This window comes from Tasmannia lanceolata, unplaced genomic scaffold (assembly GCF_043159265.1).
Source record: "Tasmannia lanceolata isolate RefF3 unplaced genomic scaffold, GAP_Taslan_0.1 ptg000006l, whole genome shotgun sequence".
Classification (NCBI taxonomy): domain Eukaryota; kingdom Viridiplantae; phylum Streptophyta; class Magnoliopsida; order Canellales; family Winteraceae; genus Tasmannia; species Tasmannia lanceolata.
In genome coordinates this window covers 15,408,337-15,424,107 of record NW_027518683.1, presented here as the reverse complement: position 1 = coordinate 15,424,107, position 15,771 = coordinate 15,408,337, and the positions used below count along the sequence as shown (strand labels likewise).

Sequence of the window (15,771 nt, the reverse complement as noted above, 5' to 3'; positions counted from 1 at the left end):
GGCTCCTAAGAGCTTTTTAGGTATTGTAAATTTGTAATAGTCTTTGACAGCATATCAAATAATAAAAGACAAGGTGAGTTATCAAAACACAGGAGTGAAATTACAGTAGTTGGGGTTGGGCTTATAGTATAGCTCAACGGTTGAAGAACAAAAGCTTAATGGCGTCCCCAAAGAGGTTATCTTGATTCTATTTATCATTGGATAATGTAACTAATGGCCCAATGAGGCCATCAAGTTTCATCTGCATACCAATTTTTACCTTAAAATAACCTTATTTGCAATAAGGCCCTACTTTTGTGGTATCCAGAGAGGCCCTGAGTCTCTTCATTTCCTTCTAAGCATAACCAGTGCATAAAAAATTCTGAGAAATGGTAAGGAATAGCATGCTTTGAAATGTATATATCAATATCTGAAATGTAATTAATAATACAGGATTGTAAAATCCTGGATTTCACAAGCTAAAACCTGAATTTTATAATCTAAAACCTCGATTTTATGAGCTGTAACCAGGATTGTACAGTTTCAGGATTGTAAATCCAAGTTTTAGCCTATAAAATCTAGGTTTCAGCTGCAATCCTGGATTATAAAATCTAACTATTTTTTCAGCTGCCCATTTGCAGTCAATAAAGGTCCTTCAGACAGATGGCCCACGTAAGTTTAAAAAGTTAGGAATTCAAGTTTAAGAAAGAAGAAGAACTTAAAGTTTAAGAAAGAAGAACAAATTAGAGTTTTAGAAAGAGCAAGAAAATGGTGGTATTTTCATGTCTGAGGGCATGTTTCTCTTGGCTTAAAAATAAAAGACCCTGAGAAAACATTCCATGAAAATTGATTTTTTCTTTTTTTCTTTGGATGTTTGGTAACCCATCATTTTAGTTAAAAAGTTTCTCCAGCTATATTTGTTCTTCAAGAAACTAGAAAAGAATAGCACATGTAGCTGGGCTTTTTTGTTTTTCCTTCTTTTACTAGAGAAGATTTCTCACTGAAATTTTCTTCAAGGGTAAAAATGTTTCAATGAGAAGTGTTTCAGAGTAGTCAAACATGCGCTAAAAATCAAAAAGATTAACACAATTTTTTCCGATATTCAAACAGAACAGCAGCCTACCTGCGACGTTGATGAGCCAGTCGCATCCATGATTTCTGGTTGCCATTTTACTTCAAAATAGATCAGACCAGCCCAATCAAATTCCGATGGGACTTCCAAAGGCCCGAGGATCACTCAACCAGTCCTGTAAAAAAATTTAAAAAGGACTCAAAACATCTTAATTTCATAGAGTGAAATAAATTTTGCAAATGCCGATGACTTGATTCTCTAATACCAACAAAACATGAAATAAAATGTTGATAAGTGTTATAATCTACTGTTCCAAGTGTACAAAGTCCATAAAAGGAGCACGCATTCATCAGTCATGATTCAATTCCGATTACAGTTCACTGTTAAGCAAGTAGAGATCCATCCAAGTAGCAATTTCTGAGGAGTCGATTCTCATTGGAATCTGTATTTAGTTGGCACTTGGCTGTGAGGTTCCTAGAAGTCAAATGGATAGAGCTAGCCATGACTGCAAATGTTCATGACATCTTTGTAAAGTGCAATAGCTCTCCTAATCTGCTATCCATTTTTTTTCCTTGATCTTTTTGTAGTTTTTGTTCCCCTTTTTTACTTTTCCCTTTCTGCAGGGTCCACTGAATATATGAGAAATAGCCAACCAATGGCCAAAAAACATCTGCAAGATAGAAATATTTTGTGGTAAGAAAACGCAGAAGAAGCATTCACTAAGTTTCTGTTGAATCCCCATTCCATTGGGAAATGAGAGTACCTGTTCAGTTTCAGTCTCTGTTCAATTGCAAAGGCTAACTATAATAAAGAGGATGGGTTTTTCTTCTTTTTGTTTTTTGCCTTCACAGCATCTTTCAGACTCTTCTCACCGCTCACTTGTGGCCTCATATCAGCTGGTTCAATTGTTGCAGAATTAACAGCACTAAGATTTACAGCCAGTTCCACAGGCTTGGCTTCATTTCGGTTTTGAACGCCTCTTGCCTCCTGTTGTTCTTTATCGGGCATTATCGTTCCTGCAGGTTCCATATGTAGATGGTATAATACCATGATGAGACATTGAGACATGTACAATTTAGAAAACAAAAAAACTTAGGATGATCCAGCACTAAAAATAGCTCTAGATTTTTTTAGAAGATAACCAAACCAAACAGTACCAAAAAGGAGAAGAAATACAGGACACAGATTGCCCGATATATACAAACAATCTAGATACCCATATCCAACCTATCGTTTAAATCATTAGCATCTCTAAAAGAATGCTGAAGAGAGAGACAAGATTTCTACAAATGGTGATGATTCCATCTACAAAATGAGCCATCCTCCAAGGACCTTGGCTGTGAGTAGAAGCCTGCATTTTAACATTGGATGAATCCCCCCTTCCACCAAGAGCCTTCCCTCATCTCCTTAACAAAAGCCTCAGAGGGGCATAAGAAGGGCACAAGCTTCCGCTTCAATAGAGTAATTGAGACCAATGTTTCAAAATGCAGATGCGGGTCAAAATGAGGCCACAGAAAATCCTAGACGACTCGGTGCGGGCGATTTATTACTCAATTGGCACATCCGAGCACTCGGTTGACAAAGTTTACTTGGTTGATGGAGTCATAGCTCGGGCGAGTCAAAGGGTTTTGATTGACGTTGTAATGCAAAATGCGGACCTGAACAAGAACGCAGCCAAGGTAAAGGAGAATTGACTCGGGTGAGTCTGAGATGATTATGGGGAGTTTTGAAACTACGATTGACACTAATAAGTAAACCCCTTTTTTATCTATATAGTGTCCACACAACTTCTCTAGCTTGAGGAGTACCGGTTCCCTTAAGCCTAACTTTGATGGTTATAATCTGTCCCAGCTAGGATTGGTGGGATCCTTAGAGGCCATGACAACATAGTGGGATGGGTGCTTTCTGGGCCCATTGGTGACACGGACTCCAACGAGGAGGCGGCCTTACACAAGAAGGGAATTTTGCTCATTACTCACAACCCTCAGCTCCTTGATTACAGAACACAACGGTACACACAACTAAGGTTTCAATCGACATGTTGGTGTCAATTTCCATTGGCACAAAATTTCGCAGGACAAACATCGTTCCAGGATATCGAACCCCGTGTTAGTTGATATCACTAGCATTTCAGTATGTCGACCGAAAAGCTATAAACCCATGTATAAAGGTGCTGAACTTCGGTCAAAATGTCAACATTTCTACCAAAGTGGAACAAATTTTCCCTCTTTCGAGAGGTATGTGGGTTTTTGTGTGTGTGTGTGTGGTTTTTTCTTCTTTCGTTAATTAACATGCACTAACACCCATTAACATTAAGATTTGATGCACTTTCACATTGATTATCACCATATTTTTATTTTCAGAATAGGGGAAAATGTATTTTCGAAATAACACTAATCAAAGATGCAAGCCTAAATGGTGTCGATTACTGGCTGGAATAGTGTCTTGTGTATGATGGCAACAGGAAAATACTGGTGATGAAGAGGTAATTGACTGAGCGTGAAAGTTGGGAAAATATCCAAAATGGATGTTTTTCTCGTCTTGTTTTTCTTTGGATTCAGATCTTCTACCAGCCGAAAATTAAAGTCGATTCATGACGGCTTGAGATGGAAAGAGACGACCAAAATTCGGGAAGGAGTTCTTCCCAAACCATGAAGAAAACATCTACAAATGACCAAGAACAAGAGTTCACCGTTCGGGTTTCATCTCTCGTTGGTAAAAACCTGATCTGTAAAAATCAATGACACGATCTGAGCATTTTAATAATCCTTGAAAAATGAGAGAGACAATAGCGGAAGATAAAGAGAAAAAACCAAAGAAATGAGGTAAATCACAAATCCTTGGAATTTGGCTAAAAAAGGAATTGAAATCCCTGGGATTTCACCAAATCAAATTTCCATCCCTCCCATTTGTTCCCCAAATGGAAGATTTGGATTTGACATCTTAAATCCAACCCCACCCCCATCCACCCAACCCAAATCCCACTCATCCAAATGTTCCCTAAAAGTTTTTTAGAATAGCATGTCTTTGCCAAGGAGAAAATTGAAGAATCATCAAAAATATTGACAATTTTATCTGGGAGATGATATTTTCAACCCCCTTGCATTACCCATGCGCCTCCCTTATAACGTGATTTGACGTGAACAGTGGGCAACTTTAACGCTTTTTGACGTCAAATCACTTTAAAAGAGGGACGCATGCGTAATGCAGGGGGGGTGAAAATATCATCGCCCTTTTATCTTCCTCAATAATCTTCTTAAAAAAATTTGATAGCCCCAACCCTGAACACCTAATGATGTGTGTAAAAAGAAGGTAGCTCGTAGAACCAACAATGAACACTCCTACATGCAAAAGAAATCTTCATCTTCATTATGTTCAACTACTTTGATGTCCATCAAATTCTTCCTCTCAAACTCTTGATTTCCAAAATTTTCATTCTTTTTTTTAATGGCAATATTTTCATTCTTCAAATCCTTCATTATTGTAATCATTGGAACTTTTTAGCTTGACCTCTGCATTATAAAAATCATAATTTCCATTGCAATTTAGACCGTCTTCTAACAAGTATTCAACACTTTCTGGATCTTTGCTTTGGAAATCGTTTCATCCATAATGTGGCTGTAGGAAATCGTTTCATGCATAATATTCAAAATTTTCAAGCAAAAACATCAAATGGATTTTCACATAGTGCTCAACTTGGAAGTAGGTTTCCTAGTTCATTTTGAATTTAATCATTTTTAAAGATTGCATCGTAGGCAATGCGCCAAATTCCTTACTTCAGTCTTCAACAAGATCGTCTTTCAATCTACATATTCGTGCTGATCTGACCTTGGCAGCCTTGCTAGTATAACAATGGAGAAATTATTCCAACCTACATACTCGTGCTGATCCGATCCTTCAACAGACCTTGAGACATCATTTTGATATGATCCACAACTACTCATTCCATCCATGAAAGTCCACAAAATATAAAAAATTTCAAGGCTTTGATACAAATTTGATGTATCAGATACTGAATAAAATGCAAATAACATCAAACTAGGATAAAAGGGGAGGAGAATAATAGGAATCATCTATACACTTTCTAGCAGTAAAAAATATTTAAAAACTCAAAAATAATGACAAAAGTATTTAAAAACTCAAAAACAATGACAAGGACAGTAGCTTGAAAAGTAGCTGCCTCTTATTAGCATAAATCATCGCAATGATTAAGACCCTATAGACAAGATGCCAAATTACTAACTCCAAATTTTAGGCTAGTGTCCATGCCTGCTAACTCTTTCTAAACTCAATTCCAAGTTTCCAACAACTAAAGAAGTCAAATTGCACTAACTGGCTAATTAAGAAACTCGAACGTTCCAAAACTTGACTTTCCTAAAGCGCCTACAACGGCTACAAGATTTCAAAAGGTCACAGAAAAATATCAGTAAAAAACCAAAAGTCATCTCCATTTTGAATTTTCTCTTTGATTGGGAGGATTGTAGTAACTTGTGGGCCCATTAGATTTGCATCATTTAGCTTAAGATTGTCCACTGCAGTTTCCTACCAGACTGTAGATTTGCACGTCAACAACAACATAACTACAAGTGATACCAGCTCAGTCGAGATTAAAAAGTACCAGAGCGGGCGTGATTTGGGTGCAATATTTTGAGGATTGTTGGAAAAAACATAAGATGATCGATATTGTATATTCCAGTGAAGACGCATTAGAAGACTGAAACCACATGATTTGAGTGCAATATTTTGAGGATTGTTGGAAAAACATAAGATGGTTGATATTGTATATTCAAGTAAAAAACTAAAAACACATTAGAAGACTGGAAACCCATTTAATTTTTTTTTTCTTAGGGATGAGAGAGAGAGAGAGAGAGAGAGAGAGAGAGAGAGAGGAACACATAAGTATATGTGCCTAGAGCTTAAAAGATTACTTATAGGTTTGCGGGCATATCATAACCTTCGTTTGACTATTAGTTATTATCTTTAAGAGAGCAGATGATAAATAAACCCAAACATCGGAGACCATTAAAAGCAAACCAATTTAGAAATTAGAACAGCACTATAATATGCAAAGATACATTATTTCTTATCAGAGATTAGGAAAGCAGTTAATACCAGGTGGAGCCCGGGGATTTCTAACAGAATCTACATCAATTCCCTTTGAGTACGGATCCCTGCAAATTGAAAGAAAAAAAACTGTGGAGCTTTGATAAAATAAAACGGCAATGAGGTGATTAAGCACAATTTTTTACTGACAACACAATAGGATGATAGGCATACCACGTGGAAGGACCACCAATGAAAGTTTTAGCATTTTCACCACTTTCATAAGTCTCTCTTTTGAGAGATGAACCAGTAGCACCTTTAATATTGCCATGACTAAACCTTTCTTCCGCTTTGTCCTTTGATCCCATCTCAAGATGTTTTGACAATTCACCAACCTCTTTTTTAATAACAGATTGGCCTCGGAGCTCTCTCCCCCCAATATGTCCGCCAACTTCTACAGCCACCAAAGATGAGTGGCGCTTGACTTTTTTTAGTGCTCTTTCTGTATTGTATGCCTCTACCTACACAAATTCGCAACAGAAAATTAAGGATGGAAGCAGAAACATAAAATCCACTTATGAGATACTAAGGAAGGTACCAAACTCGGTTTAAGGAATAGAATAAAAACAAAAAGTTCTGAGCACATACTATTAAAGATCAATAGAAACAAAAATTAAAATATCCCAAGTTTCACATGTGTATTATGTATCTGACTGATAGTGCTAGAGTTTTGCGAATCTGCCATGCAAAATGTTGAGACCCATATGAAGAAGTTGTATTTTTTTTCGAATAGGTCATATGAAGAAGTCGTGTGTGTGTGTGTGTGTGTGTGTCCCCACATTTTTTGGAGATCCAAAGCATTCATTTGGAAGGCCCTTCCATTGATAGGGTGTGTACCAAAAATCAGCCCTATAGGTTCATCCTAACCCTGCCATCTGTTGAGGGGAAAAATGGGCAGAAACATGGACACACAGTGTCTGTCCATTTTCTACTTCACCTTTGATTGGGTTAGGATGATCCTATAGGGCTGATTTTTGGTACACACCCTATCCATGGAAGGGCCTTCCAAATGAATTGCATTGGATCCCCCAAAAAAATGTGGGCCACATGTGTTTTTGAGCTATAGCTTAGATAAGCTTAGAAAAGCTATAGCTTAGGAACACTTTCCTCTAACACTTTCCTCTCTCTCTCTCTCTCTCTCTCTCTCTCTCTCTCTATATATATATATATATATATATATATATATATATATATATATATATATTCATCTTAAATTTCTACTGTTTCCAACAACTTCCATAAACTTCTATGGTTTTTACAAGATTTCCATGGATTTCCATAATCTTCCACGCAGTAATTCCAGACCAAAACAGAAGTATGAAGTTCGATTCCTTGCATACACCCACATAACCAAAAAGCCCCATTTATTGAAGAAATATTAATGCCCAATCAATTAATAAGATGACTACATTGAGAAGTAAAAGAAATTGCACGATCGTCAATTTTCAGAACAGGTGAAATATTTAAGTTTGAATTGAACCTTACTGTCCCATACTTTTTTTGAAAGAGAACCTTATTGTCCCATACAATGCATGTCACTAGATAAATTCATCAAACTGTTAAGAAAAATTGAGTTATTTTGATAGAAGGAACTAGGAATCAACAAGGAATTGTCACAAGCACACAAATTGCAAATCCTTAGTCATAAAGCTCTCTTAGCTGTCAAAGCCATTGCTCTCAAGCCATATGTATTGCATGCATACTACATACATGCACAGCATAGTTTCTAGTGGTCATAAAGTACTACAGATATTGCAAATGGTACAAATACTACAAGAGTGTACTAAATATAGTACATGACACTACTGTGTTTTCACATTTTTACAAACTCTTACTTTTTTATATAAAATATTACAGCATTGGTCCGTATCCTCGTGAATTTATGCGTTGTAAACTTAAGAAAACTCGTGCAAACATTCTGTGTATGAATTTGAGACCAATACACCAGTCTGTATCCAGCAAAATGGATACAATTGAGAACTCACGAGGACACATTATAAACCAAATAAAGCACTTTCTAGTTTCTACATCCTAGGGCACCACTTCAAATAATGGAACATCCATCCTTGGAGTAAGAAAATTTCAGGGTTATCCACAAAAGCTATATCATGTAGGAGAGACAAGTGGATAAAAAATATAACGTAAAAGGGGTACCATAATTTGCAGAGGACAGTGTTAGCAGAGAAACTCACAGCATCTTTAATTTTTGTTGTTATTACAGCAACTTTCATAGAAGCAATGCGCAAACACTGCATGATTACACTCTGTATGATACCCTCTCCTCCAGCCTTTTGGACAGCACAGATATCACCATTTGTATTCAATGTAGCAGTCATCTTTCCTCCCATAACAGCCTCTTCATGGTGACTTGGATCTACCACCTATGCAACACTCAGAATGTCAGAAGAACAACTGGATATCATACAAGCATTTTACTGAGACCAGTTGAGTGCAAGACAGGGTTTGGGACTCAATTTGCATACCACTGTATCCCCATTGTGAAAGAATGCAAAAGTTACTGCTATAGGAAGATGATGTACAATAAGAGGAAGTGGCTCCTTGACCTGTCAAAATGAAAACAAAATGAAAGAGAAAGGTAATGTCACCAAGATGCTCAAACATACACGCGTTTTTCAAGTTTAGCAAGAAAATCTACCAAAACATATACCAGTCTCAAAACAGATGCAGATGCAAGTCTTGGGTCTAAGAGTAAAGATTCAAAAACAACTAATATACTTCTCTTTAAATAAATCCTCATCATTGTTAAAGCCTACCAGTGACTAAAACTAACACATCAAACTGACTCTTGTCTTTTCGTTTTTTTTTTTTAAACGCATCACACTGACTGTGCCAGGTTTTAGTTAGAGAGGAATGCTGATAATATCTAACCTCGGGTGGGTGTACTGTCACTTCTTGACCATCTTCTCCTCCTAATGTACATTCAGGCCTTCTAAATGTCAAAAGTGCAGCCAAAGCTGCAACATTGGCAGCATCAACAAGATTCCTGAAACATTAGCAGAAATGATACTATAAGGAGCAATGATCCGAGATGGTTAAAATACAGCAAGATATAATATTGGTGTAGAAGTTATTGAGATGTACTACAACTTACCCGCCATTATCCAGAATGTGAAGATCTACACGAATGGCCCATACCAATTTCCCAGCAAGGACGCAAAGTGATTCGGTATCCACAGCCCTGCTTTCCCTGCAAGGCCATAAATGATAAATATGTAATATAAACAGTTCAACTGGTTCGGAAATGAAATCTGCTAATAGAATATAACTCATAGTATTCGTGTAGATTAAACTCATACTAAATATGATCGGCAGGGAAAGCAACTCATAGATGTAGTACTAGGCCATTGAAGGCCATTCTATTAATTCAGAAATGACAAAAATATGACCGGAACACCATTCAAGTAGATTCAGCTCATACTAGATATGTAATATATAGGCAAGGTTTTAAATCTCGGTTTCGGTTTCGGTTTCGGTCATCACCGAAACCGAAACGTTTCGGTTTCGGTATGAAATTTCGGCCGAAATCTTGTAAAAATTTCACCGAAATTTCACAAAATTTCCGAAACGTTTCACCAAATTTCCAAAATTAAATTTTGTACTTCACCGAAACGTTTCACCGAAATTTCCGAAACGTTTCACCCAAATTTCATCGAAATTTCACCGAAATTTTACCGAAACGAAACGTTTCGGCCGAAATTTCCGAAACGTTTCGGCGAAATTTGGTACTTTTCCGACTCACTGTGAATTTTGTTTCGTTTTCCACCGAAACGAAATATTTCAGCCGAAACGAAATATTTCGGCCGAAACGAAATATTTCGGCCGAAACGAAACGTTTCGGCCGAAATTTAAAACCATGTATATAGGTTCAGAAATGACAAATATTGCAGATAGAACACTTGACGAAGTTAATGTGGTCTTAGGGGAATCATAACAGCAGTAATTGATATGAACAAGAGGCAGGTAGTAGGAGTAGCCTCCAATTTTTCATGAAATTTAGAAAATTCCTTGGGAAAAAAAAACCTCAATGATTGATTTGTGTAAGAGTCTACATCTTTGGGAGAGATACCAAATCAACTTCCAACAATATAGAGGCCAGGTTCTTTCAAAAAGGGGTGAAGGACAACAAGACTAGAAGCAACTACAAAGACACATGGATATTGTGTAAGGGGGGAATTCAAAAAAGGTCTCAGAGCACGAATAGAAATATTCTTGAAAATGATATTTCAAGCCAAAAAATACAAGCTGATTGATTTTTAGTGCATTTAGTAAAAAAAAGTAGACATTAATCTCCTCTGTCCAGTACAATAAAACTAAATTCGAATAGAATTTAAAATATAGCATGCAATCAAACCCTAAATAAACCTGATGAGACAAGAACAAGTGTTCACCTTAGGCCACGGTCTATTATGCGTCCCAGTTCAATTGCAAATTCTCCTGGACGCCCTGCCTCGAATGAAGGGTCGGCCATGGGTGAAAATTCTGTGAAAATGGAAAGTGTCCCTTCATTTGGCCTGTCTCTATAAGGTTGGACCAGCTGAGAAGTCACAAAGCCCATAACATGAGTCTGACCAAGCTGAACCTCTGATGAACCATCTTCTCTATATGAACCACACAAAACATTCAGCTTGTCACAAGCCATAATCTTGTTTGCAAATGTAGCAATGAGGCCTCATAGGAAGCCATTAAATATATCATTTCTAAAACTATTATAATCATTATTTGAAAAGAAATCAAATGTAACTTCAAAACATACAAAGTTATAAGCAAATTATTTTAATCTATATACCAAATGATACATTTTTTTATGTGAGAGAGAGAATACATGCCTCCCAAATTTAACAGTTAACTGACGATAATCAAAAGGGCGACGACCGTCAACCCTAAGGTCTGAAAGCAATGCGAGCTCGATGAACTTCCCCTCGTTCGTGGTCATTCGAAAACTATTAGCCAGTCTTTGCTCCATTTTGATTCCAAATCTGCTAAAAACACTTACCAAAATGGATGAAAAAAGATAAAAACAGTCAAACCAGACAGCTTTGATTTACACAAGGTCATGGAAATATGGTATTCCAAGAGCATGGAATGATTTTCTGTGAGCTTCAGAGCAGGTATTTGGGTGCGAATTTATATCAAAAATGGTCAAAAAGCCAAGAGAGAGAGAACCGAGTAACAAGATTTACCATGCTACCCAAAAGAACCAAACCCAGTTCAAAAATCCACCACTAATCATCCCAAAAAACCAAACATGTTAAAAAAATTACCATAAGAACTAAACTGGAACGAACCCAACTCTAAAATATCCCCAAATCACACAATCTCTGCTTATGGTAACCCTAAAGAAGCCTAGGCAACCCACAAAATCAACAGATTTACAGTTTTTTAAGATTTCTGTGAGAAAAAGTACCTGCTAAAGAGGGCTCTTGCAGTTGCAGGAGCGAGAATACGAGATTTAGGGTTTTGAGGCGCCAAAAAAGAGAGTAAGCTTCTTCTATGGCGAGATTGGTATGAGAGTTGGATGAAGTCGAATCCCTGAGCTTATTCGCATGTATTTTTTTAAATATAAAGTGGGATCCACTACCATATACATATCGGAGGGCTAGGATCATCCTATAGAGATGATTTTTGGGGCATGGCCTATATAACTATATAAGTAGGAGCCCAATAAGCGAATGGAGTGGACTCATTTATTTATATGTTTTTTGAACCACGAGAAAACGGTGGGGCCCACATTGTTGGGGTGATCCAAACCATTCATTTGTTGGGCCCTGACTTAGATCGGGTGTGCCCAGAAAATCTTCTCCGTGGTTTAAAATGGACAGCATATTATAGAAACCTGATTGGAGGGTTAGGATGATCCTATGGGGGAGATTTTTTGGGCAAACCCCATCTATGTCAAGGTCCAACAAATTAATGGTTTTGATCGCCCAAACAATGTGGGCCCAATTGTTTTTTGGACTGAACTTGAATGCACGGTTGTCGGCCACCGTAAAAAATCTCTCTGTAATAAATAATAGAGAAATGATATATTCACCCTTTTTTCTGCTTGGGACCGCCCCTCTTTATGACTAATTAATTGACTAGTCTTTTACACCAGAGGGACAGTCCCAGGCAAGGTTTAAAATTTCGGTTTCAGTACCGGTTAATTTCGAAATTTCAGTCGAAATCTGGTACAAAACCCGAAATTCATATTTTATTCAATATTAAATTTCGGTGAAATATTAAATTAATATTAAAAAAACATATTTTTTGGGGAAAATTTCGGAAAAACTGAAATTTCGAATGACCGTTTCGGTTTTGGGTGATTTCGGTGCCGGTCTCCACCGAAATCCGAAATTTAAAACCATGGTCCCAGGTAGAAGAAAAGGACAAATACATCGCTTAAATATATCACTTCCCTATATAATATGGGATTTGCTAGGGACCATCGCATCGCGGAATGGCTGCATCAGGACAGCATGAGATAGCAGCCACATAGGCTCACTTTAGAACATATTTTGTCAATGAGGTGGCTGCTCTCTAATGCAGCATCCGTTGCCCGAAAAAATTTTAGTATAATTTTTCTTTGATGGGTCTTTTTACACCTTATGCATTGCATGGATGGGGCCCAACATTTTACAATACATGGTTTTATAATGTTAAATAAATAATATTTTAATTTTTAATTACAATGGATCATATAAAGTACTAAAGTAGTATATAAAATAAAATAAATCCAGGAAAAGATAATGGGAAAGACGACGGAATATGGATGAGTGAAACACATAGAAGGGCGAGACAAATGGTAATTGCCCACGTCCTAGTTGAATAACTATTTTTGTAGCCTAATAACAACATCATGGACAACGCTCGTATAAACCGTTGTAGCTGCAAACATCTTAGGCAGGTGGGAAACTCATTTTCACTAAAATGTGCCGCCTCCTATGCTTAGGAACTGTTTCCGAAACTTGATAGAAAAAATTGGGGAAGCATTTCTGAAATGCATGCGAAATACATGAAAACTTATGTGAACATGAGAAACTTATATGGAACACGTGTGAGACCTTGAGAAACACATGGAAACTCGTAGAAAACGTATGTGAAACGTGTGGGATACATGCATGAAACTTGTGAAAATTGTTCCGGAAAAAACACACCAAGAATTGTAGAATAGACATCTAATAGGAAAACAATAGCATATATTGTAATAATGAAATAGAATTGAAATAAGAAATACTCAAAGAGAAAAGCGTTCATGTGCTGCAGCGCGGGGAGCTGATGTAGGGCGGGTCCCGGCCAAAGAACATGGGTATAACTTAGTCTAGGGTAGCTTAGTCATTTAGAAGATTTTAGTAACCTTGATTGTCATTTTCATGGGGAGGGATAGTTATGTATTTTTCCTTGAAGTGGGCTACTTTATAAAGCCCTACATTTTCTTCTTGAGGGGACTTTGGTAATTTCCTATTTGAAACTTAGGGTTTCTACGCCTTGATGTTGGAAACGATTGGGCAAGGAAGATAGCAAGCTTGGGATTCAAGCTTCCTCTCCTAGTTCTTGATTTACCTTGTAGCTTGCAAGGATTGTTACCCTTTTCTATATCCAGCTAAGCATCACATTGCCCAACCAATTTTCATTTGAAAAAAATATATCAAAGCAGATATCTCTATTGGAGAATCTGTTCATCAATAGCAAGAAGCGGCTGGAAATTCAAGGTTGTTTGTGATTTTATCTCACTGAATATTCTAGTCCATCAGATTTGTAAGTGATACCTCTATCTTAGGTGTTTTGCATTTCAAACATGGTAAGAAAATGATGGAAATTATTCGAATCGGGTGAATGTTCCTGTAATCGTGCCTCTTATTTTCCTCTACCTTTGGGTCTTGCGAATGCCATAGAAGCTCATAAATTTGAAATTCCTATTACTAGTCTAAGGACCGAGCCATAGGGCTTTTATTTAGGTTTTGCCTGCGAGATGCTTGTTCAAATGCTTGTTACAACTTGGATTGTAATCTTTTAGAATAAGGCTATTGTCCGACTTGCCCTGTGTCAGGAGCTTATCTGCACTTAAGTGGGTTATAAAGCCTCCCATTGGTTCCTTTCTTGTGGACCCGCTATACGTTTCAAAGGGGGACCCGATGTACGAACCAATGGGAGGCTTTATAACCCACTAAAGCATAGTTAGGCTCCCTGAAGCAGAGCAGGAATGCTTTTCTCATATTCAAATAGAAATTTAAAACTAACAAATTTTAAATTTACGAAACTATTTATTTTGTGTTTCATGTGTTTTCATTTGTTGCTCTCAATCGTTTCTGAAACATTTCCAATGCCCTAAGACGTCTGTCAATGCGTTTCTCATGTGATTTTCTTTCATCTTCCGTTCTCGTTTTCCCTTTATTTTTCGATGTGTTTCCCGTTTTTGTTTCATGTTTCGCTTTCCAAATTTGTTTCCCACCCTGGTAACTATGGTATAAACTATAAAGTACTATAAACTCTAGAAATGCTCCTCATCATATCATCTAACCATGGATCTCTTCTCCTTGACTTGAGGAGGTGCTTATCAGGAGAGATATTTTTCCGCAAATTCAAATTCCAAGGTTACACATATGAGGAAAAAGAGGAAGAATGAGAACAAGACGGGTTGTATAACTTATTCACTCTGATTATTAGCACAAATACAACTCATTGAATGGTAACACAATATTGATGTGTAAATATACAAATTTGAGCAGAGATTTTATATGGTGCCCGACCGTCAAGAAACAAGGGCGGAGAGAGAGAGAACCACCCTTCCCTTGATTTCTGATCCAACAAAAGCCCCCATTTTTTGACTCTTTATTGGATCGGAAATCAAGGGCGGGGAGTTCTCTCTCTCTCTCCCTCCTTGTTTCTTAATGGTCGGGCATCATATAATTTCTCAGAAAGAAAACTCCGCCTACTATAATTGATTTTTGGGAAAGGTACAGATACACCCCCTCTACTTTCTGACACATTCAACTCTAACCCTGACTTTCAAAATGTGACAAGTACACCCCCTATGGTTTTGTTAACGTGACGGAGTAGACGGTGAGGCAGAAATGACCAAAAAGCCCTCGTCCTCTTCAACTGAAAATTAGGGTTTTCAGACTTGAAAACTGAAAATTAGGGTTTGATTCAAACCCTTGTTTATTTATCAACATAAACCCTCAATTTATAAGTTTTATTTTTCTTCATTCACACCACTATCATGATTTGCACATAAACCATAATATTTTAGGGTTTTTTTGTATTTGTTTTTATCAATGTCTTCTTCTTGAAATGTGGGTTTGATTTAACCATGGGGTGGGGTTTCATTGTCTTTGGTAGAGGCGACGGCGGCGGTGGGAAATGACGTAACCCTAATCCCTCTGCAATTAAAGGTATTTTTGTCCTCAAAATATTAACCATGGTTAGTTTCAGTCTTTTTGTTAGGTTAAACTGACGGACCGTTGACGGAGGGGGTGTACTTGTCACGTTTTGAAACCTCAAGGGGTGTACTTGTCACGTTTTGAGAGTCAGGGTTAGAGTTGAATGTGTCAGAAACTGAGAGGGTGTAAATGTAATTTTCCCATGATTTTTTTATGGAATGTAATGTATTAATGAGA

At 37.3% G+C, this 15,771-nt stretch overlaps 1 protein-coding gene across 4 annotated transcripts; it reads right to left on the bottom strand.

Moving 5' to 3' along the window:
• Positions 1 to 972: 972 nt before the first annotated feature.
• On the bottom strand, positions 973 to 11,776 carry LOC143879867 (exosome complex component RRP45A-like). Of its 4 annotated transcripts, none has more exons than XM_077382515.1 (11): positions 11,580 to 11,776; positions 11,002 to 11,163; positions 10,564 to 10,773; positions 9,267 to 9,362; positions 9,044 to 9,158; positions 8,638 to 8,718; positions 8,347 to 8,535; positions 6,329 to 6,615; positions 6,164 to 6,222; positions 1,815 to 2,067; positions 973 to 1,721 (listed from the first exon to the last, which is right to left on the bottom strand). In XM_077382515.1, the coding sequence occupies exons 2-10, from the start codon at positions 11,136 to 11,138 to the stop codon at positions 1,853 to 1,855; spliced, it is 1,389 nt and encodes a 462-aa protein (XP_077238630.1). In that variant the 5' UTR covers positions 11,139 to 11,163; positions 11,580 to 11,776; the 3' UTR covers positions 973 to 1,721; positions 1,815 to 1,852. The 4 variants fall into 4 exon arrangements, with proteins under 4 accessions (XP_077238630.1, XP_077238631.1, XP_077238629.1 ...); XM_077382516.1 differs by having other exon boundaries at positions 11,002 to 11,154; XM_077382514.1 differs by having other exon boundaries at positions 11,002 to 11,151; positions 11,580 to 11,775.
• Between the last annotated feature and the right edge of the window lie 3,995 nt (positions 11,777 to 15,771).

Excerpts from the sequence above, each read along its gene's own strand:
- LOC143879867 (XM_077382515.1), bottom strand. The coding sequence starts at position 11,138 with ATGGAGCAAAGACTGGCTAATAGTTTTCGAATGACCACGAACGAGGGG. Across the intron at positions 6,223-6,328 it reads ATTGGTGGTCCTTCCACGTG|GGATCCGTACTCAAAGGGAA; the intron begins GTATGCCTATCA and ends TTCAATTTGCAG. Across the intron at positions 2,068-6,163 it reads AAATCCCCGGGCTCCACCTG|GAACGATAATGCCCGATAAA; the intron begins GTATTAACTGCT and ends TGGAACCTGCAG.